General features: G+C 40.8%; 2 protein-coding genes across 2 annotated transcripts; both read right to left on the bottom strand.

Moving 5' to 3' along the window:
* Nucleotides 1–24: 24 nt before the first annotated feature.
* On the bottom strand, nucleotides 25–9,979 carry znf598 (zinc finger protein 598). The gene is made up of 12 exons (XM_040005992.1): nucleotides 9,633–9,979; nucleotides 8,199–8,311; nucleotides 7,513–7,642; nucleotides 6,608–6,819; nucleotides 6,282–6,499; nucleotides 6,094–6,187; nucleotides 5,525–5,712; nucleotides 5,344–5,422; nucleotides 4,356–5,242; nucleotides 3,302–3,467; nucleotides 3,058–3,205; nucleotides 25–2,108 (listed from the first exon to the last, which is right to left on the bottom strand). The coding sequence occupies exons 1-12, from the start codon at nucleotides 9,804–9,806 to the stop codon at nucleotides 1,734–1,736; spliced, it is 2,784 nt and encodes a 927-aa protein (XP_039861926.1). The 5' UTR covers nucleotides 9,807–9,979; the 3' UTR covers nucleotides 25–1,733.
* A 1,023-nt stretch (nucleotides 9,980–11,002) lies between these two features.
* slc25a17 (solute carrier family 25 member 17) lies at nucleotides 11,003–14,397 on the bottom strand. The gene is made up of 9 exons (XM_040005993.1): nucleotides 14,192–14,397; nucleotides 13,741–13,801; nucleotides 13,580–13,646; nucleotides 13,276–13,427; nucleotides 12,962–13,078; nucleotides 12,699–12,847; nucleotides 12,300–12,395; nucleotides 12,075–12,163; nucleotides 11,003–11,338 (listed from the first exon to the last, which is right to left on the bottom strand). The coding sequence occupies exons 1-9, from the start codon at nucleotides 14,243–14,245 to the stop codon at nucleotides 11,185–11,187; spliced, it is 939 nt and encodes a 312-aa protein (XP_039861927.1). The 5' UTR covers nucleotides 14,246–14,397; the 3' UTR covers nucleotides 11,003–11,184.
* Between the last annotated feature and the right edge of the window lie 8,446 nt (nucleotides 14,398–22,843).

Below are 22,843 nucleotides of genomic sequence, written 5' to 3' on the forward strand. Positions count from 1 at the left end.
TAAGTAAAGTGCTATACAAATACAGGCCATTTACCATTTATTTTATTTTCCATATACACACTGTTTCCCTGGGCTTTCCAAAGCTTTAGAGAATGGAAGCTGTGCCAACCCCTACACTTCTTCAATAAGAAAGCTCTAATTGTGCACCAGATAACTTAACTTTAGAGGGAAATCATTCACAGGTGGATACAAGTACCAAAATTGGTACAAAACCTGTTTTATTATTGCTTTTCTGATCCATTTTCAGTATAGTTAGACTTGCACTGCACTTGCTTTTTATGTGATCTTGGTGTCAAATCAAACATGAAGACGTTTTTTGTTTGTGCTTAAATAATGTGCCATCATGTGTGTGGGGTGTAGCAGTACATATATTAGATCTCCTTATGCTCCTCACTAGTTACCCAAAATACAGCAAGCTAAATGTTGGAACCACGATAGCACTACGATTCATAAAACTAAGGGTTAAAAGGTCATTCGTGAGCCTGCACAGCACTGTGTCAGCAGACCACTGGAGCAATATAATGAAAAATGGTTAAAAAAAAACAAACTGCCATCAAGTCAAACATGGAGAACTTTGCAGTGTCAACAGAAACTGTGTTTTTGGCAGCAGGTCAAAAATAGAGCAGTCTACTCTGTGAAAACTAGTCTGCCACTTTAATACACAGACACCCTGCTGACAACAGTACAAGCATGACAAAGAGAGGAGTAGATAATCCATTACCTTTAAATTTGTGTCAGTGCTTGATTTTACTTGAGTACGCAGACCGAGTGTGGGTGGAAACAACGATGCCTTCAGCTGAATTTGTTCATCATAACCAAATGTGTAGTCAGAAGTGGAGATCTCAATTGTTACCATCTTGTTTCTCCCATGTTTAAAAAGACAATTTGAACAAAACTGTTGAGAAATATACAACAAGACTCATTGTTCAGTTCTTTAATTTCCTTTTGAAACCTTGTGCAACATCATGGCCACATTTGTACCACTCCATAAACAAAATTATGAAATCTACTGGTGAGTTGTGCAAACGGAATAAAAGAGAATGGGGTTTATTGAAAGAAAAACAAAAAACATTCAACTGATGAATCCATAATTTGTTCCAATTTCTGAAGCAGCTCACTTTCTGACACACCGTCCTGAATGAGGAGTCCATTCACTGACACTGTTGACAGGCCTGCATAGAGCAATGAACAATTAAAAGCAATTAGACAGCTATAAATATAAAGCTAAATATTCAAACTGAACCTCTTATTTAACCAAGCAGCACAGCTGGAGACTCATGCAGACTTTATCAACTTGCCAGAGCAAGGTAAAAAAGAAAGAAAGAAAAGAAAATCAATATAATATCAGCATTAGGGAGCGTTGCATTCTTCAAGTAAAGCCCTGGCTCGTCTCTCCGCTTTCATTAAATAAATTTAGAGTTCTGATTAGACGTTGCCGGTGCCAGTGCCAGCTGGAGACGTCCTCAAACGATGAGAGTTGAAAGAAGATTTAAGATGTGGCGACCCTGTGCATCTTGAATTGTAAACCAATCACATAAACCTATCAATATTAATCCCCATCAAAGTGGAAACACCATGAACCATCTTCTTTTGCTACACTAGGCCTCCGACTCCTCCCAGAGGAAATGAGCGGCTGCTTTCCCACACCGGCTGCTGCGTGGCTGTGTCAGAACCACAGAACTGAATTCGCCTCGCAATGGCAAACGGACCAGAGGAAGGCTGAGAAAGAGGGGCTAGCTGATGATGCGGCTAATCGACTGCAAAGAGGGGAACTCCTCGCTCTCCGTGATGTGCAGGGTCTTGTGGGAGTTGAAGTCTTTGGGGGCCAGCACCTGTCTGCAAGTGGGGCACACCCGGCAGTCCAGCTCAGCTGCCATGTTAACCGCTGTAGCAGGCGTCTGCCAGGCATTCTTCTTGTTTTTATTTTTCTTTCCTCCTCCAGCCCCAGACTGCTTCTCCAGTGCCTTACAGTCTCCGTGCGCAGTCAGAAGCTCCTGCTGCTTGCCCGTGTCCGGTAAGAGCACAAGCAGCTCATTGAAGATGCGGTTAAAGCCATCCCCAAGCAGGTCCTTACAGCTGCGGTGGTACTGGGCTGCTGATATCACACCCTGGAAAGACAGAAAGGACATATGAGCAAAGTAAACAAACAGGAAGTGCCAAATGTGAGGAGCAGGTTCTTTCAGTGGGCTTCTTCTCGTTTGTCATTCATGTTAAATAAAGACATAGTCTTGGGAAAAGGTAAGCCCTAACAAAATAACCACTGGGCTAAACATTTTTCACTCAACACATGGAAGCATTATTATTATTATATTATTAATAATAATTAATATAATGCAGAAATCAGCTGCAGTTTTGTTTTACTGATCGACTACACAGTCCTACAACCAGGGGAGTGGCACTTTACATCCACATCTGTCCAAACTAGAGCAAAATATAGAGGTGAAGGCTTTAATGTAATCCAATCAAAGGTATTTAAATTTATTATGTTTGGCCAAAAAATCTGATTCAGAGAGAAAATAAAGTTGCAGCCATAAAAATCCGGTAGTACATGCACATACGTATTCACATTTTTAGCTGGCAGCACATTTCTTTATAAATGTGGAAAATCATGACATCATTATAATGAATTCTCTTGATCTACGCTATGGTAATCACGCACACTACCCTCCTGACTGAGTAACGGTGCTGAATAATGGTTGTGTTTATGCGCAACATTACGATGATGTACGTTAACCTTTGACCTTCATAATCACTTTATCCTCATTTGAGGATGATAAAGCAGTGACAGTTATTATTTATTATGTCATAATTGATGTATAAGACCAAATACAACTAACTCATTTAAGTCAAAGTGAACTAGAATTAAAAAATTAAAAAAATAAAATAAAAGTCTGTCCCTGAGATACTACTTCTCACAACTCTTGGAGGGATGCACAACCTTAACACAGAGCTGTAACCACTTCAGGGGCATTTAAAGGGGACGGGGAACAAAAAACAAAAAAACCCCAGACAAAATATCCATACCAACAGAGTATTTAGCTCTTATGTAGTGAGTACCTGTCTGAACTGGGCAGAGTAGTTTTTGAACTGGTTGAATTTTGATTCGTCATCGTTGAGGTACTTCCTAATGGACTGGATCAGCTCCAGGTTCCTCTCGCGGAAGTCCTCTGGCACCAGGTAACCATTGCTCGGCACTTTGGGAGGCCTGGGAACAGACAAAAAACACTAAGTACCGACAAGGCCAACCAAAAACCTTTGTGTCAAGCAGTGATCATGTAATGTAGAAAAACGAGAGGCTCACAGGTTGACTACTGGGGGTGTAGACTCCACCACATTGCTGTTGAGGGGGATCCCTGTGAACCCTGGGGGAGGTTTAGGGGCTGACATACCCAGGCCAGGTGGAGGCAGGGGCATGGTGGAGGATGGGGCTGGAGCTGAGGCTTTCATTGGGAAAGAGGTCTTAAAGCCTGAAAAACAAAGAGAACGTGAACTTTGAATGATGCAGTACCAACTCTGAAAAACAGTTCTCAGGGTTTTAACTATAAAATCAACACCGCAGTGTTTAAACAAAATGCTTATTTGTGAGGCATTTATACAGTTTTACAATAGTATAACATCATTACATCATTAATTTGATGAAAACCGAAAATTAAGTCAAATCAAAGCTCAGAGCTCAAAGCTCGGGGTTTAAATATTCACCTAAGAACATTTTGAAGAGCATGTTCACAGCCGGGTATAAAAAAGTTTTAACCAGTTTCCCTCTTTACAACAACTGTGTGGTGGGTGACTTGTTTGTTGTTGTTGTTTTTTTAAATTTAGGGATGTGGGTGCTTTGTAGTAACATCTGGCTAAAAAACAAACAAACAAAAAACCCCAAACCAAACCAAAACATTAGATTAGCCAAACCGTTCACTAAATGAGGAGTCAAACTCTATGACTCTTCTTTTATATGAAGTCTATGGAAAACCTTAGCTGTCTACCTTTTTACCACTGCTTGCCAGACCACTCTCATATCAATCAAATATCATATTGCCTAATAATGAACAATTCCTGGTTTCCAATCAACCACACAACCAAAGAACAGAAATGACTTTCCATAATTCTTATTGACTCTGTTTATTGTAAGAGCTAAGTTGGAGAGTTTCCAAATGATTTCCAGGAAGTCTTCCCCCCCGCTTCTTTGTGATGGCAGCTATCAGTCAATAAAGCAGCTGTACATTCAGTTTTAAATGTATTAGTCGTTTGTAGTTTGAGGTCCTGTAAAAAAGACCTGTATGGTGTATATGTTGGATGGAAAGAAGCAACAGTACGTGTAAATTGATGATAAATGAATACTGTGGATTGTTATTCCGTACCTGGTGGTGGATTTTTGGTCATGAGGGCAGGGAACTCCTCCTCTTGTTCATCGGCAGGCTCCGCATTGGGATGATTTGTTACGGGAGCGTCATCTTTGCTAGTGGGTGGCGATTGCTCAGCGTAGCCGTTAGCCAGCCCACTTGTAAGTGCCGCTGTCACAGGACCGGAAAGCGGTTTGTTCCACGTTTTCTCAGGAACATTTTCCTTTTGTGCCGTTGTTTCCACTGAGACTGGATTTACAGTTGTTCCCAGGTCTGATGTTGTAGTTGCAGATGTAGGGGGAGCAGTTGGGTTCTTCTGTTTTTTCTTCTTGTTGGCTTTTGGGGTCGGGAGATCGGTGTTGGGGGTTGGATTTGAAGCGCTCGGGGTCACAGCTGGGTTTGAGGATTTGCTGCTGCCTGCTTTAACAGTTAGCAGAGAGGAAATATCCAACATGGTGGGCACTGAGCGGAACTCCTGCTGCGTCATTCCTCCGCTTTCATCGTCGGAATGAAGGGGAGAGTAATTTGACAACGCTTTCCCGTTCTCACCCACTTTCTTTTTCCTCCGTGAAGACGACGAGGATGAGGAGGACAGGAGCTGAGGGCCAGAGGATACAGAGGAAAGGGGTGGGGGAGGTCTGGAGGAAGGAGGAGGATGAGTGTTGGGTTTAGCTGCAGATGTGTGGTTGGACCAAGCAGAGGTGGTACCAGCTGCAGGTTTGGGGGCCCGGACTCTGGAGACGAGAGCAGGGAAATCCTCTTCTTGAAAAGAGGACGTCTTCTTAGGCTGCGCAGAGTAAGCTGGAGTCATGGGGGTTGTGAGCGTGGCAGTTGACAGGCTGGGGAAGTCGTCCTCCTTTAAAGCTACGTGGGATGGTGCAGTCACTGCAGGAGCTGGCTTTATACTGCAGGGACAAACAAAAAACAGCACAAATGACAGATTTGTGTCACACTATGCTCACACACACACTGAATGATGAAAACGTTGTACTCTGATGAAGCTTACACAGCTGCAGCAGCTGTGGCTCCCAAAGCTGGGAAGTCATCTTCTACATCTCGCGGGTTCTGGCTCTTCATTGTTTTTACTGTTAAAGAGGCAGAAATAAATACACTAAAACTAGCAGACAAATACGCCTGACATCTAGCAACCATAACCATTATGTATGTTTTTTCAGTTTACTTTTTACCTGGAGGTTTGCTCGCTTGTTTGGCATGTCCGGTCGGGTGTCTGAGCTCTTCTGGTTCTGGTCTCTCGGCCCTCTCCTCTCTGCAGTGTTTGGGAGCGCTCCTCTCCTGCACTGCTGCTCTCTCTTCTTGTCTTCGCATTGCAATGGATGCCCTCAAAGCAGCTTCCACCTGCCTGTCTTCCTCATTTCTGTGCAGACAAGCAGACAAAACGGTAAAAAGCAAGAAACTACTCCCACTCTAACAGCTGCTGAAGTTTTTTTTAAAGTAATATACAGATACACAAGCACGCAAACACAGTAACAGCACAATGTGAGACACCCAGGTGCAACAATGCCGTGCAGTCATTCTTCAAATGTTTTCCATGTCTGTCTCTCAATACAAGTGGATGCTCTGCAGTCCAGTACTCATGCATATAACTGCACCCATCCATCTTTTTATATCCTGCAAAATTTCCATGTCACAGACAAAGACGAATGTACCCTTTAACAACAGCCATCTCTTCCAATTCTGACAGCTCCACCACTAATGCTCCCTTCCAATTAACTCAGAGCTGGTCATTTATACTCACCTCGAGTATCTCCAGCTTTTCTGTCCCCCGTGAGGCCTTCCCCTTCCTCCTCGGTTGTGACGCACCTCCTCGTAGTCCTCGCCTGTCACCATACCTGTAAGAACGCATGTGTTCTGATCATCTCAAATGCCAAACAGAAATCCTGGTGGTACGGCAATACAAAAACACCACCGTCTCGACCGACCGACCTTCATTTCGCCTCTGCTGTCTTGGGGCATAGTTAAACTGCAGGTCGATGTGGCGGTTCTGTCGAGCCTCTGCTCGGTTCTTGCTGTGTGCTGCAGCCTTGTGAGCCTTGTAGTCAATCTCGGAGCGAAACGCGTGAGTGAACTGTTCTGTGGCGCAGCGACCTTCCTCGCACAGATAGTGACTCTCTCTGAAGTGCTCACTCAGATACTGGTAATCACTGTTGGTAGCACGGTTAAAAACAAAAGTCTGGTTTAATATTCTTCTACATTAGGTAACAAAAACAAAGGAGGGTTTGTGTGGATGGGTGAAAGGGTCACACACACACCTGTAGTACTCCTGAGAGCCGTCTGCGTCACAGAAGTGGCAAAAGTAGTGATCCCTACGCAGGTGTTTCAGCAGCTCATCGTTATCAAGGTAACGGTCATCGCAGAACTTGCAGAGCGGGTGGCCTCTGTGACTGGTGTCATCTGGGTCTCCATGCGCTCTGTGACGTGCCAGCTCCTTACGATTATACCACTTCCGTTCATGGGCAAAGATCTGCAGGGAAAGAGTAACTTTTAAAGTAAATAATTATTCAGGAGATCAGCAAACAAAGCTCTTTATCAGGATATTGACATCTGTCTTCTTTATATCTGGCTTCCTTCAACCAGCCCTTATTTGCCTGAAAATGTAAGTCTGTCCAACTCACCATTTTTATATGCAACAGCAGGTTTAAAACAAACAAAAAAAACAACAACAAATGCATAAAAAAATAATTGCAAAATTTGTAAATCTGACTTAATGGTACAAGCAAAACCGTTTAAGTTAATGACCTGATACACAGCACTTTCAGTTATCGACAGACAACTTGAACAACGCTACGGTTTCTCATTCGGTGTGAAAAGCAATACGTCAAATAACAACCTTAAAAATGAGGGTGAATTTAATACCATTCAACAACTGTATTGTGTAAGTGCTTTTGTTACCATTTAGTAGCAGATACTGCTGTCAAGGACAATGACTGGATGCCTTCAAACTGAAATAAAGAGTAACTAACTAAACATTCATATTTATATCTGAACACTGTTGGTGGTAGCTCCAGTAAATTAAAAAGAAAAAGACCAAAAAGAACCGTTTGTGCTACAAAGTTTCCATGTACATTTGTGCTACTACTGTAGTCATGTAATACTGAGAACCCGATCAGACACCCCTTTATTTACTCTTTAGGGATGATGATGATGATGATGATACCTTTAGATGCTTTGTGCAGAGCTTGCAGCAGAAAAGCTCATGCTGCTTCCTCATGTGCTGCTCGAGCTCCTCAAACCTGGAGAAAACCTTGGGCTCCGAGCAGCGGAGACACTCGGGCAACAGCAGATGCCTGACAGACACACATCGAGGAAAAGTTCAGTCGGAGTCAAGTAAAAATCAAAAGGGGCATGAAAGGCAGTTGGATACAGCAGGAAAAACCCAAAATTCAAGCCAAGCTTTTGTTTAGTTAAATGACAGATCAGATTGAGGATACTTCCTGCTAAAGCAAGTCATTTACACATTTGCAAATAAAAGCGCTCACTTTAGTCATCACACAAACTTAGACTCACTTTAAAAGCAATCAAAACAAGAACACAGCATGGAGTGTTCAAGAAGATAACACTAAAGGCTTTAAAAGCTGACTTTTAGTTATATTGGTTTATACACATGCTTGTATACATTTACAATATGACCATATACTGAGATAGCAAGAGCACCATCTCTAACCACACATAGCATTAGTTAATACCAGCATGGCTCTCTATACACATTTCCATTGTATTTTTCAAGCAAAAGTTCAGCTATATTAACTGTAATTCTCTTACTGCTATTTCTGGGTTTTGTAGTATAAATGAACTGAAATGCCAAAGAGCAACACAAGCACAAAGAATAGAGACATCTAGTACCTGTACTGGGCATAGATCTTCTCATCCACAAAATAGATGTCATACTTTTTCTCACAGTGGAACTGCTGATAGGGCAGAGACTGAAAGGCTTCCAGTTTTTTCACAAACACCACCTGAAAACAACATGACAGTCTTATTAGTAATAACCTGTGGTAACTGGAGGAAGATGATTGTTTTAGAAATAGAAAGCATACCAGTGATGTCACACAAACACCTACTGTAATATCACATGAAATGATGCACGAGCAAAACCACGTCAGTACAGAGGATGCATACTTGGTACGCTTCTAATCTAGGCAATTCAACACAGTTTGACATTACAACATCCAGCTGTTGGGAAAGTTTACGTCCACTCATCATGGCCACGAATGTCGTGTTAATTTAGTGCTGAAAGGTTGAAATGCTCTCTGTAATCCTGGCTGGATATTTGACTACTATTCTTGACAAAATTGTTAGACTTCAATCAAATTAGTCAGTCTCAGAGTTGTTTTCTAAGCACAGTCAACAAATGCTCAGTGGGGCTGAAGTAGGGACTTTGGGAAGGCCATTCCAGAGGCTTATTGCTAACCTGCTTTATCTATTCTAAATCCAGTTTTCATGTGTGTTTGGGATCATTGTCCTACTGGAACTGTGTCCACATTTAACCCTATCTTGTTTTATCAAAGTCATTAAAGATGTGTGCTATACAATCATTTTACCCTGGAGAAAGAACGAAGTCATTTATAGCCCCAAACGACCATGACATTCATTCCCATAATGAGTGGATGTAAACTTCTGATCACAGGTGTATTTGGCCTTTAGGGGAGTGTTATGAGGCCGGGGCCACCGTCCACTTGTTTTGACTCATTCCGTCATCTGCAATCAAGATTCGGAATTTATTCAGGGCTGACAGTAGGCAGACATCACAATGACCTCTAAAACTATATCAATTAAACATTTATCACAACCCAGTAATAACAGGTAGCATACCAGCGCCGCTAAAGCTCATGCTAAATTGAGAGGTGACAGCTAACGTGTTCAATTAAAAATGTATTATAGAGTTTACTGTCACCCTAGCTAAATGAGGTATACCCATAAACGTCGGATAGACAAGCACTCTGTCATCAGCTCAATTATAAAAGCCGGCTTCTAAACCAACTCTTTCTGACCAGTGTCAGTCTAACAGATAAGCTAACTTATGCACTTGCTAATATTCGCTAGTTAGCTTAGCTAAGTTAATGACAGCTAAGAAAAAGTGTTCTCCACAGTGGGTACGCACAATGAGCTGCCACCTCTTTTTTCCCCTGGTGACTATTTTAATTGATTCTGAACGCAGTTAGGATGCCAACACACAACTTGTGCCTATTTTTATAGAGTAAAAACTATGAGAACGCTACGGCCTAGCTAACGCCACAAGGCTCCATCCCCGGGTTAACGTAGCAGAAGAACGCGCACCTTGTCGAGCTCCTCCCGGCAGACAGCGCAGTACTTCTGATCGCACAGCACCCTCATCTTGGTGGAGCAGCGGTAACAAACGGGATGGTCACATTTTCCCAAGGCGAAGATCTCGACCTCTTGGCAGCACAGAACACAGTTCTTCTCCGCGTCTTTTGTCGTTGTTGAATCCATCTTGGTGAAAAGGCACAAGTCAAGCTTAATAGTTATTTGGGAGCGCCACAGAGCTGAAGTGCTTACGTAATTATGAAAGTCTACTGCCGCGTCACGAAACTGTTACACCAGCGATCAACACACCACGGGGATGGACCGAGCGCACGCTGCAGCGGTGCTTTTACCCATCACACCTTGTGGGATCTGTGCGAGCCCCACGTGCGTACCTTGGTGGGAACCGGTAAATGTGCTGATAGGAGGTGTTGTACTTTGGAAAACATTCATTAAAGCTGCGGCTAAAAACAGCAGACTGAAGCTACAATTCACGCGGGCCCACCTTGGAATATATATATATATATACATACACACACACATACATATATATACATATATATATATATATATATTTTATTTTAAATCGTTGTCTGGTCTAGATCATTGGGATGCTGGTGGTGTATATTTTCTTGCCACACTTTACGCCCATTAATACCTACTGCTTCCAGTTCACCTATGCATCAACTTCAAGATCCTCCTTCCCACTTTCACAGACCTTCATAACCTTGTTCCTTAGTATTTATCTGATATTCAATGTCTTTTGTCTATTCCACTTGTTCACCTGACTACCATGGGACTCAGAACCTTTAGTTGCCCTGCCCAAATACTTTGCAATGCACTTCCACCTGATACAGTTTCCTTTAAGGCCTTCAATGTCTGTAAAATGCCCTCATCTTAAAAACTATACCTGCCACCAGGTCATAATAAAACTGCTGCTTAAAATGTTTGTTTGCTGAGGGCCATTCCAAACCAAGCCTGTCATCTGAATCAAACACATCCATGTTGAAAGTAGCTGTGTTAATAAAGCTTTGGTTTTTAACATGAATTCTTGTGCTTACGTTTTCTAATCGCCTCTTAAAATCTTTGTATCCACACACTCATCTTTTTTATTCTGCTGCTGGTAAACAGGAAGTTATTCCTACAGTTATTCTTACAGTCAGGTCCACCAAGGATTTTCTATTTGTGTCTCTAAAGAGATGAGTCAATGCCGTAACCCAGATCTTGGTGCTCTCTTGTGTCTATGGACGACTTGGAGACAGAACCCAGAGAGACAGAAGAACTTTTCTGATTTGGCTGTTTCCAAAAAACACCCAAAACTTTGCACTTCTCATCTTCCACATAATCAAACATTACCTCTTTACCTATAAATTCCCAAAGGACTCTTTAGTTTGTAATGTTTTATTGGATGGCTTACGCAAGTTACAGTTTCACCTTTTTAAAAAAGTGACTGGTGTCCAGGCAGGTGAAGCCCCCGTCACTCATACAGTCTGTCAGCAGTGATTTCCATTGCTCATCTGTCCTTTATTGTGGTCAAGTGTGCAGGATTGTTAAGTGTCTTTGTAAGCTAGCGCCTCTTGTAGTGGTTGTTGCTCAGCCCCATCACTCTGAAGGTGCAGCTTGCGATCTTCTCGTAGAGAAGGAACATGAGAGCAGCAGTCAGCACCGTCTGCAGCAGCTTCGCTTCGAGGCCTTTAAAAAGACCCAACATACCATACTTCCTACAGAAGAAAACCAGCATGAAAACGTTATAGAACAAGAGGTGAAAGAGCAAAATTATTAATATTCAGTAACTCAGATGATACATCACGAGGGCCCAGTGATGAATGCCCATACTCCATATAAAGCATACTCCCTAATTCATAAGGTTCGATCAAGGAATTAAACCAGGGATCATTTGCTTGTTATGCTGGATATAATTAATCTAATTGTTAAAATATAAATGTAGAGATTATCCAGTGTGTTTTCCTGATGAGTTCTCTAGAGTCTGACTGTACAGTTAGTTGTATATAATTATTACAGATGTGTATGGTAATGCATTTGCAATGGTTTCTGTTGTAAATAAAAATGAAAAAAAAACAACACAAAAAGACAAACAAACAGTGCAGCTTCTGTATGCATACAGATTTTTTTAAATACTAAATGGAGCTATTTTTTTCATCTTGTTCTTCATAGTAATTCTAACCCATGTTGCCTAGTATGCTCTGTTTAAATGCGGTCACCCAAAATCAAGCAGATTCTAATGTGGATATAACAAAGCCATATTTGGGGTTCCCATCCAGCCATTTTCCTCTCCTTATCCAATTCAATCACCACTTTTTCATAGAACGACAGCCAGACACAGGCAAAACCTCAGAGAACACGCTAGTCAGATGGCGGCTTCAAACCCAGGACCTTCGGATGTCATGGTGGCAATTTGCACTGCAAGTATGTTAATATGTGTGTGTAAACACTTACCTCACCCTGTTGACCAGCAGACACTTGATAGTTCTGAGACTGGACAGCAGCTTTGACTTCTCTGTTGATGTGTTGTTGTACTGTCCGAACTGTGGTGATTGAACAAAAAAGAAAAGCATCTCTGAGATTAATGTTTTCTTTGTTACAGGTTCATACATTCACAAATCTAGGTACTAAAAGATTATATGTGTCACTTTAAAAGTGATCAACAGAATGCAGACATACCCTAAGAATGGACTGTATAGTCTGCAGTGGGTATGTCACAGTGGTGGCGATAGCTTTGGCGATGGCCCCGATCACAAAGACCTCCAGTGATGACAGCTTTGGGCAGAAAGAAGAACCTGAATCTTTTGTGTATCACCAGAGGAACAAACGTATCCCAAAGGTGAAAGTTTTGAGTTCAGATGACCTCAGTAACAGGTGAAGTGTAAAAGTTTTACTCTGCCTATCAGATTTTCCTTAGCTAATAAACATACCCACAAACGCTGCGGTAGTGTCCAAAAAAGTCTCAAAACGTGGTGTTCAAAAGATCAGGGAACACATGCAAAGCCACTGAACAAATCATGTGAACAGATTTACCAACCAGACAATGTCTGCATACTTCCCTTCCCTTTTCTTACTCACCTCCTTGGGAATGCCTCTCCTCAGCTGCCTCTTCAGGCCCTCATAAATCATGAATTGGATAGCGGGGTTCAGCACCAGCAGCAGGGACGGGAAGGTCCCGTTCCACAGCGCTGCGATGCCCTCGTCACGGATGATCTGCACAAATGCATCTGCAAAATCAAAACAATTTGGAAACAAACGCGCGAAAGAGAGAATTTGTAGTATGCACATGTGTAGAAGGTTTGCACAAATACTCATTAGAAGAAAAATGTAAGGTCATTTACCCAGAATCCCAGAGTAGTTGGTGGGATGGATGTCTTCATTGTGAAACTTAGAGCCCTGGAGCTTCAGTCTGGTATTGACGACCCACAAAGGGGTGGTGACAAGTACATTTACAACCCCTGGAGAGACAAAGAGGCAGATGAAATTGAATCTTTACTACCGGTTTCAGCATTTAGAAATGTAAATAATGTAAACTGGTTTTATACACTGTGCAGAATAGGCTACTAAATAGGAGTTCACGCTAGTCATTCTTAGGACAAAGGTATGAGGGACTCGTCTGAAATTAGATGGCAGATCTTGCCAATGACCACCTCACCTGCTGCGATGCCTATGATCAAGTCAGTGCTTGGTGCTGACTGTTTTCCTTTCAGCCAGCTAGCCTTGAGGCAGTGGAAGCAGTAGAAGTAGACAAAGTTGGAACAGCACAGGCTGCAGATGACAGGGAACCAACCTCTATAGGGTGCCAGTCTGAAGAAGGGGGCAGAGGTAAACACAGGAACACATCTTAGCAGCCTTCTACTGCTTGAAAGACTGTATTTTGATGTTTGAGGGGATGCGTGCAAATTTATTAAAATAGTTTTGGCTTGAAACACATTGAGATTTTCACTATTTATACTCACAATCCTTCCTCTTTCACAATTTCTGCCAGAATGGCTGGAGTTGATTTGGCTTTCCTGTTTTCATCCACTGAACACAAACAGATGGGGATTTTCTTTCAGTAAAAACAAAACAAAAAAACCCAAAACTTTTGGAAATGAGACTGTGATTTCTGCTCTCTTACCCTGGAGCCGTAGTCTGGCAGTATCAAGAGGGAAGAACACTGTCATTGCAGTCACACTTCCCTAAAGGGGCAACAGTAAGAAATCCATGGCATGCCATTTTTTTGACATATGGAACAAATCCTCGAATGAACCCCATATAAAAATCGAGCAAGTTACAGGAACATACATGTAAACGGTTTAAAATGCACACTAGGATCTAAAATAAGACGTTTTATATATGATTGTTATTCAGTATTCAATTCGGTGCGTTTAATAAGTTACACGTACATAAACATTTCGCCGAATAAAGAGGTTATTGTAAACACTTCCACATTTACAGCTACATTATCTACTATTTATTGTTTTTGAACTGAGCTCTGTTTGGATAAAGCATATAAGTAGTGACGCTACAGCAACTCCCATTTGTGACTTAAAATTAAGCAGCGCATACTGAAACTAAGATCAACTTACCACTGCTCCTGAGACAGCATGAACCAAACTCTCATACGAGAAAACCTCGCTCATTGTCACCGCCAAATTGAGTCTGTTACATTCAATAATATTCAATATTGCCTTGACAGCCTAATAATTATTATTACAGCCTCCCTTCTCTTGCTAGCTGTTCTTGTTTGCCTCTCTCTAATAAACAGCTCGCTTCCTCGTTTCAGACTCGCGCGATGGCTTTAGGGAAATGTAGTTCTCTTCGCCCTACACGTTCCTGTTTGAACTTCAGGATTTTCTTACAGAGATTGGATAAAACCAGGGGCGATTTTAGCCCATTTTTGGGGTTGCTTCAGCACCCCCGAAATGAATCAAAGCACCCCCAAAGATTTCTTACTTTTTTTGACAGTACTTGCTACTACACACTACTAAAAATATAAAAAAGCATGCAGTACTTGGTTGAGACGTAACATTTTAACAACAAAAGTATAGATACCCCCCCTCCCAAAATGGTTTGTTCCAGTTCGGCTCTCACCTACTCTGGCTCTAGCGCCGTTGCTGCCAGAGCCATGGTGGCTGAGACGCAGCGGAGCGGAGGTGTAAGTGCCTGGCTTAAAACGGGACATGTTAACTGCATTTAACCTTTAGTTACTTTTTATATAGTTAGGTAGGAGTCAGGCCATGTTTCTTTTTAGCTTATGACAGTATGTTTGCACTGAAGCACCGCAGCAATTTCCTAATGTTGTAAACCTGCTCAACATTTGGCAATAAAACCCTTTCTCATTCTGATTCTGAAAAACATTACACCCAGGTAACCTGCAGTATTGAAAACGTGTTTTGCAACAATGTTAGCTACCCTACAATCCATCCTACTGTGTAGTAAAATCAGCGACATTTGACTGTCCTGTTGTTCCCATTATTTATACAGCCTATTTAAAATCTAAAATTTAAAATTGTCCTAGCCTGCTGTTGTTACCACTGTCCTGTTTGAAAGGAAATGAGAGAGGCTGCTTATTTTGTCATATGTGCATGTGCCAAGATTAAACCCTGAGCAACATTCAGGTAAAAGTGTAAGAACAAATGATCCGTCAATAAAGGATAAGTTGGATCAGTGTTTCAATATTTATATATTTTATTAGATGTTCGTGTGGTTTGGTTATTTGCCTTTTGGTTGAAAGTAGACTGAGAGAGGACTGTTTTTTATTAGTGATCTTAATAATATTTTTTCATATTAATGTAATTTTTTCATCTAATTGAATACAATATATTTGTGTATGATTATCAGTCCAAAGAGGGAGAGAGGGAAGAGGGGAACATGAGGAGAAAGTGCAAGGTCAGGAAGAACCAGGTAAGAAAACAGACAGGGAACAGTGACAGGCAAAACAGAAGCTGCTAAACTGTTTGTGAGAGTTGACCACCAAAAGTATTTGCCAACTTTAAGGTGAGGCAACACAGGTTAAAATGAAAGGAATAAATCTGCAGAGCCATAGTAGTATCTGCAGTAAAGATATTTTCAGACATTGTACCATAGGCAAAGTTGCCTCCATTTTTATAATTTTATTTTAATCAATAATTTGTACATTTCAAGGACTCTATTTTTGGAGTCTATTTTCATATATCTGTATTGTATTATACATACAATGTAGCTTGTCATCACCAGTGTGTGAATGTGTGTGAATGGGTGGATGACTGGATGTGTAAAACGCTTTGGGGTCCTTAGGGACTAGTAAAGCGCTATACAAATACAGACCATTTACCATACACATTAAAAGTGAATCTCTGTCCAAAAAATGCACTCAGTGTACTTCTTACTCAATATGATCACCATTCATCATTTTCCCCCAGTAAAGTAATTAAAGTTAGGATATGTTGTTTGTTTGTTTGTTTTTTAAATTCCAATCCATTCTTCGTTTGCAGCATTTAAATAACCTTTATCAGATTTGATGGTTTTGTTACAGACTTTAAAAAAAAGTTTTTTGCTTTTCTTTCACAAATGTGGGGATTAAATTGTGTTAAAATGTACAAAACAGTGATGTCATGTTTTGTGACGAGGACCCAGGCACAGAGAGACTTGATGAATTTAAGAATCTTATGATTTAATAAAGAAATTTGCAGACTTGCACAGAGAAGGTAAAATTATGATGACTGATAACGGAGATGAAGACAACAGATGGTGAGGCCAGGGAGGAACAGGGGTTTAAATGCACCAAGGAGACAGTCAGAGGGAACTCAGGACAACTGGAGTGAAATGCAGGGACTAACAGAGACAGGGAAGAAGTCTCATCGTGACGAGTAAAGTTTATCTTGCCTGGCTGAGCAGCTCTGGGTGCTCAGCACCCCCAAAGCTCTGATCCTAGAATCGCCCCTGGATAAAACAATGCTTTGTAGGATCTCCTGTAACTTTCCACTTTACTGTGCTATAGATACAACATGTGGGTTTGGCTACAGAGCTTTGTGCATCAGTTTCTCATACAGTCACTGACCACTTTATTAAGTGCTAGTAGGGAGACCGGGGATAGTTGTAACGTGGGTCAATTGTAACACTTCCAATCTCTGCAATCAGGGCTAGGTTTCAAATGATGTGATAACGCCATACATGCCCAATTCAGTTCTTCTATCACATGTAAAAAATTTGCACATTTTGGCAAACACAGACAATTTAAGAAGAAAAAAAAAGTAATTTGTATGCCAAAAAGTACGTGTTTTTTTTTTTAAATTATTTAAACTTCTAATAGCATTATCTGCTTTGCAGTTTAACTCATCAAACTTAAATTATGTTATTTGTACGTCTATGGGGATATATTCTGTGTAGGTCTTTAGTGCTAATGTTTTAGCCGTTGGCTGTAATGTTAGCTAGTTCATGGCTATAGGAGTCTGGGTCAGTTGTAACAGCAACAGTCTGGGTTAGTTGTAACAATAATGCAAATGTTACAACTTACCACACTTTTACTTTAACTTATATTAAACAAGTTGGGGCAATGACATCAGCAGAGAGAGGTTCACTGGTCGCTTTTGTATATGCGGTTAATGCCATTGGCAACACAATTCCTCCCATGTTTGTGTTCCCACACATACATTATGCAGACCACTGTGTCAGAGATGGACCAGTAGGAAGTACTGGTAGTGGAAATAAATCAGGATGGGTGCAAGAAACAGATTTCCTCATCTTTCTGAAGCACTTTGCAAACCACACCAAGGTAAGCCATGAGATAAAAAGTAATGGAATTGCGATGCTGGTGAACAACTACATTTTTTCAGCTTCTTTGTTATGTTCAAAATTGGTGCAAGAGTTGTAGGTTATATTGCCCACTGAGCCAATGAGGCCAAACTCAAGGAAGACCAACCAAAATTAATGAAATATTCAGTTGCAGAAAATTCCATAATTTGTCTTTTTTGGGGGGTTGGAATATGTTCAAAAGCTAGATTTCTGCATTCTGTCACACACACACATAGCTACATAAATGGCTCTAAGTGCATTCATGTGTTGAATAAACAAAGATTACATGTTAATGTGTTGTTAGTACCCTTATTTCATTCAAATTGAGACGATGCTCATCCATGATGTGAATCTTCCATTCCTCTACATCCTACAGGTGTACTGCTGGAGTGATCTATGGTGACTGTGTGGGTCATTTGTGTACAGTAAACTCATTGTCATGTTCAAGAAACCAGTTTGAAATCATTTGAGCTTTATGGCATGCTGTGTTGTCTTGTTTGAAACAACCAGTCATAAAGGGATGGAGATGGCTAGTAACTAGGACTGGGCCATATTATACCGTTCACGGTAATACCGGTATAATGTTAGGCAACGATAGTAAAATGAAATATTGCAATAGAATATGAGTAAAACACGCATGCGCAGTGCCTTTGTTTTCATACGCACATGGCCGATTGTTGAGTGAAACAGATGAACCAGAATTGGTTTGTAAAAATGGTGCAACTTCAGTGATGTGGAACTGGTTTGGTGTTTGTCCGTCAGATACACGACAAAGCACATTTTTTTGCAGAACATGCAAGTGGCCGTCGTTATTGTGGTATTTGTCGGACTAAGATGCTCTTAAATCTGGGAGTAATCTGGGTCCTAAACTCCGTATGCTTCAGGTCAAACGAACACTGCAGCATCACTGAGAGTTAAAAACTGTCTAAATTCTTTCATCTTTAATAAAACGATCAGCATTGCTGCTTTACCAGGTGTAACTATGAAGTTTAACTTCCAGGCATCCATGAAAACAAAAGTTATTATATTTAACGGAGTTAGAAGTTAGCAGGAAGCTAGCGGAAGTTAGCTCGCTAGTTTCGCTAGTTACCTAAGCATGATATTGCATGTTCTGACTGAGAGATTTCTGAAAAAATTCAAACGTACAGCTCTGCTATCACTTCCAACATAAATGAAGATAGGAAACTAAACAGCAGTGACGTTTGTAGGGTTACTGAAGTTGGGCTAGCTGGTATGTAATGATGTGCTACGTGATCGCTAGCGACACAGCTATGTTAGCATAACATAAACAGTGAAGCTGGAGGATGAACGCTAACACTTTTCCACTTATAAAAGTTAACGTTAAGGTTCCTGATAGTTAGAGACAAATGCTATCGCATGGCAGGATGCTGTAAACGGACCAAACTTCAGTCAGGAGAACAACTGAGATAATCCATCCACAATATGAGGTTAGTCATTAATATACTGCAACAACATGGGAATAGAGCAGCTGCCAGAGAATTCAACATTAATGAATCAATGGTACAGAAGTGGAGGAAGCAAGAAGAATGAGTTTAATAAAGTTTGATTTATCTGACTGCTTTGTTTCGCTTAATGTGCGTTATAATCCCGTGCACCTTATGGTCCGAAAAATACGTACTGCACACTGCAGTTTAATGTTGCAAAGCACCTCTTTTTAACTTCAGTGGATATTATACATGGTTATGCTGAGGATATGTCAGCCCATTTCTACTGGAAATGCCTTTTGGTTAAACTTTCAGCAAGGAATTTGCATTTGCACTGTTAAATTTTTATAAAGCTTTAATGTACATAAAAACCAGCTTCTTGTTTAAGTGAAAATAAATGGAAGGTTGTCTTTTTGCGCTAGTAATGTTGTGGAGTTGTATTTTGTCTCGCATCAATTATATCGTCAGTTATATCGTTATCGCAAATTTTCAAATATATATCGTGATAAATATTTTTGGCCATATCACCCTGCTCTACTAGTAACTACACTCTGGTAGTAAACGGTTGTGTTTAAACTATGCTCAGTTGGTGGAAAGCGTGCCAAGAAAATATTCCCTACACCAGACCTTCCCAAAGTGTGGGGCCCGCCCCCTATGGGGGGCGCAGAGCCATTGCAGGGGGGGCGCGGCATGAAAAGGGAAAAAACCAAAAAAAAAACAACGCTTGGACACTGCTAGCACGGTGCGCCTACACAAACGCAAAGCAGGAGATGAAGCATCGCTGAATATGTTTCCAAACCAACTTCATTCTAAGCCAAAGACTAGAAAATATGGTGAAGCGTATCTTCCCTTTGGTTTCACCTGCACAAGTGCCAAGGTAGGTCTCCCCTGCAGAATTGGTTTTCCCTTTGTCGGGAGCAGCGCTGGGCTGTTCAAATCATGGACAAACAGTATCCCACATTCTTGATTTTTAGTTCACAAACACTTGTTGTAATGACTAACTACTCCTGATATTTTGGAGATGTTATCTCTTTATACAGTAAAGTTAGTGTGGGATACAAATAATATCAGGCCGTACCTGCCACGATTTGTTCCCCCTGTCTAAATCACGGACAAACAGTATCCCACAGCTGTTTATGTGTTTAAACCCATTTTGCACAGAGAGGCATTTTTTTGAAAAATTTGTTGATAGCAATGTTGAATATTATTACACAGGAAAAAAAAAACCAATTACACGTAAAATAATTTTACGTGTGGACGAAACAGCTGCGTTTTCAAAAATACCCGTGTAGGTGCGGACGTAGCGTAAAAGAGTTAGTAGTTTATTTTCTTACTACCTGCAGATTACTTGTATTTGCTTAATTGTTTACTAAATGTTTGAGGTGTGAAATAAACCACAATTGAGCAAAATATGTGTGTGTGTGGTTGGAGGATGTGTTAGTGCGTGCGTGTGTGTGTGCGTGGGGGGGGGACATTTTTCTTGTAAAACAAAGGGGGGCCCAGCGAAAAAAATTTGGGAACCACTGACCTAGAGAATCTGATAGCACTTCACCTTTGAACGTCATCGTGTGAAAACATATTCATCAGAGCCTCAAAAACAAAACCTACAAACTTCAATTTTAAACAAGATTTAACAACAAAACAACTGAAACTACACTGAACATTTTTGGTGAGTACTTACATAGGTAGTTTTAAGGTCATTTTGGTTCATACAGTGAAACATCTTAATAATACACTAGACTCTTTCAAATCCCACAATTAGTTTTTCTTCAAAAATGTCCCTGAATCTTGTGTTTTACTGGGTCCTTCAACTTGAACACAAAGAAAAAAAAGCTCTGTTTAAGTTATTGAGATGTTGTTTGATGGAGCAGTAAAGTCAGGAATTCACAGGAAAAACCCAAGAATTTAATTAAAATTCAAAACAGATGATGCAGTGGCATTATGAGAAAGATTTACTTTAAAATATGCAGTATTTGAAAAAAATCTGTAAGCAGTAACTTCCTTCACACAGTACACAGTTAGAGATGATTTAATCTCTTTCAGTGCATCATACCAACATCAGGTTATCACAGGAATGCAAGTAAAACTTGTACGTGCAGTGTACCTTGTTACTACTGCTGTTAAATAGTTCTCTCTGCAGTATAGTTCAGCATAATCAGGTATTAAATCCCACAAGTCAGTATTTTAAATTTGTAACAGTTTGACTTAAATCTGAACTAAAAGGTTAAAAAAAATGCTTTGAATCAGATGAAACTGTCATATAACTTGTTAGTGTTGTTAAATATTATATCTCTGATAATTAATGTAGATTCTTGACTATATATATGAACTATTTCAATGTTTCTAATGAACAACTGCAACCCGTTCACTATATTATGTACTTTTTGGTATTTGACTTCTTCATAAAATACATATCATATTTTAATTACTAACTGACTTTAACTGATAAGTCCTGTTTGCACATAATACTTGTCCTTAGTTTAGTTCTGTATGATATAAAATGTCAGTCCCAGTCTAAGAAGTTCAAATTCCTATGAATGTGTGCCACAGGATCCCAGAAAGAGAACAATTCTGTCCCAAAAATGGACATCAGGGAAGAGCTGGCTCTTATTATAACAAGACTTTAGTCAGAGGGGGTGCTTTATGGTCTTGAACAGGTGTTTACAAGTATTCTGAGGGAAAACTCCGACCTTCCTGCTCCCTTTTCTCCTCCTCCTCCTCCTCCAGCAGACAGTCATAGTGGAGGGTCTGTCAGCTACACCCTCCTCTGCCCGAGGACCAACTTTCATATATAGTTGCTCCAATCACCATGCAGCCATCTCACATGTACAGTCAGCCAGGCACAGCTAGCCAAGGACAGGTGAGACACTCAGACAGTTGTCGTTAGATTTTTATTGATAAAGGTGCTTGAACCTGTTGGATGCTTCAGGTTAATGAAAGAAAAACAGTTTAGTTTGCATGTTTCTGTGCTGTTTATCATTATTAGTCTTTGAAATGCTGGACTAAGTGTCAGTATTATGGATTTTTGTCCTTCTCCATCTCTCCACACAATCTACTGTATCAGTTGCCTGTAAACAACATCCCATCGGCAACAACAGCAGCTGTTCTTCCAGCTCCTCCACCCCACAGCTGCGCTCCAAAGTAAGTTTCTCTGCTGCGTTTTCTCACTGATCTGCAGGTATCTGTCATTTATCTGCAGATGTGTGTGTGAATTATTAAAATCAGCCTCCTTTAATGGTGTCGCCTTACATTCAGTTTCACAGCGTTACTCATGTTTTTAAAGTACTTTCCTCACAGTTATACACGGTGGTAACACATGCTCTCACTCTGGGTTTTATTCCTGTTGAAGCAGCAAGCATCAAACCAAACAGGGTACAGACCAGGCTTACATTAAGAAGCCCCCAAATGCCTTCATGCTGTACCTTAAAGAGCAGAGGCCAAAGGTCAAAGCAGAGCTAAATATCAGTAACAGTGCAGCTATGAATGCAGCTGTGGGAGAGAGAGTAAGTGTGTAACTCTGAATATATTTATGCATCTCTTAATGTTCTGTGCTCTTGTTTGTGCATGTGTACCAGCTGTCCTGTAGTTATGTGTAGTAGCAGTGTTTCTGTGTATTTATACGAGCTGACAGTGTGTTCTTGTGAACCCGGTCAGTGTGCCTGTGTGAAAATTTATTAGTCCCTCCTGTAATAAAGTGAATTATTGTTTGCAAGATGATTTGTTCCACAATGGATTGTGTTGCTGCACGGACGTTTTAGAGTGGAACACAAGTAAGTCGGGGTTGGGCCAGATTGTTAGGCTGTATGTTATTGTTGTACATGGCAGAGGGTCAATCTGAGTGGCATGACTTCTTAATAAACCTTACTACCCCGTTGGGTAGGAAATAGATATTCTGGAGTCAGTCGTGAATGAGACCAGAATATAACACCTCCTGCCTCTCACCCGGAGTCCCCTCCATTCACACCACTGATCTCCTCTACCGCACCAAGTTCCTCAAACAGAATCACCCTGAGCCCGTCT

This window comes from Simochromis diagramma, unplaced genomic scaffold (assembly GCF_900408965.1).
Source record: "Simochromis diagramma unplaced genomic scaffold, fSimDia1.1 OVJJ01000510.1, whole genome shotgun sequence".
NCBI lineage: Eukaryota > Metazoa > Chordata > Actinopteri > Cichliformes > Cichlidae > Simochromis > Simochromis diagramma.

What these genes read in the sequence shown, in the direction of transcription:
- znf598 (XM_040005992.1), bottom strand. Translation starts at nt 9,806, where the DNA reads ATGGATTCAACAACGACAAAAGACGCGGAGAAGAACTGTGTTCTGTGC. An exon ending in GCCGGGAGGAGCTCGACAAG is followed by an intron (nt 8,312 to 9,632) that starts GTGCGCGTTCTT and finishes TGTTGTTTTCAG; the next exon opens with GTGGTGTTTGTGAAAAAACT. An exon ending in AAGATCTATGCCCAGTACAG is followed by an intron (nt 7,643 to 8,198) that starts GTACTAGATGTC and finishes TGTGTCTGTCAG; the next exon opens with GCATCTGCTGTTGCCCGAGT.
- slc25a17 (XM_040005993.1), bottom strand. Translation starts at nt 14,245, where the DNA reads ATGAGCGAGGTTTTCTCGTATGAGAGTTTGGTTCATGCTGTCTCAGGA. An exon ending in TGCCAGACTACGGCTCCAGG is followed by an intron (nt 13,647 to 13,740) that starts GTAAGAGAGCAG and finishes GTTTGTGTTCAG; the next exon opens with TGGATGAAAACAGGAAAGCC. An exon ending in CTATACAGTCCATTCTTAGG is followed by an intron (nt 12,164 to 12,299) that starts GTATGTCTGCAT and finishes CAATCACCACAG; the next exon opens with TTCGGACAGTACAACAACAC.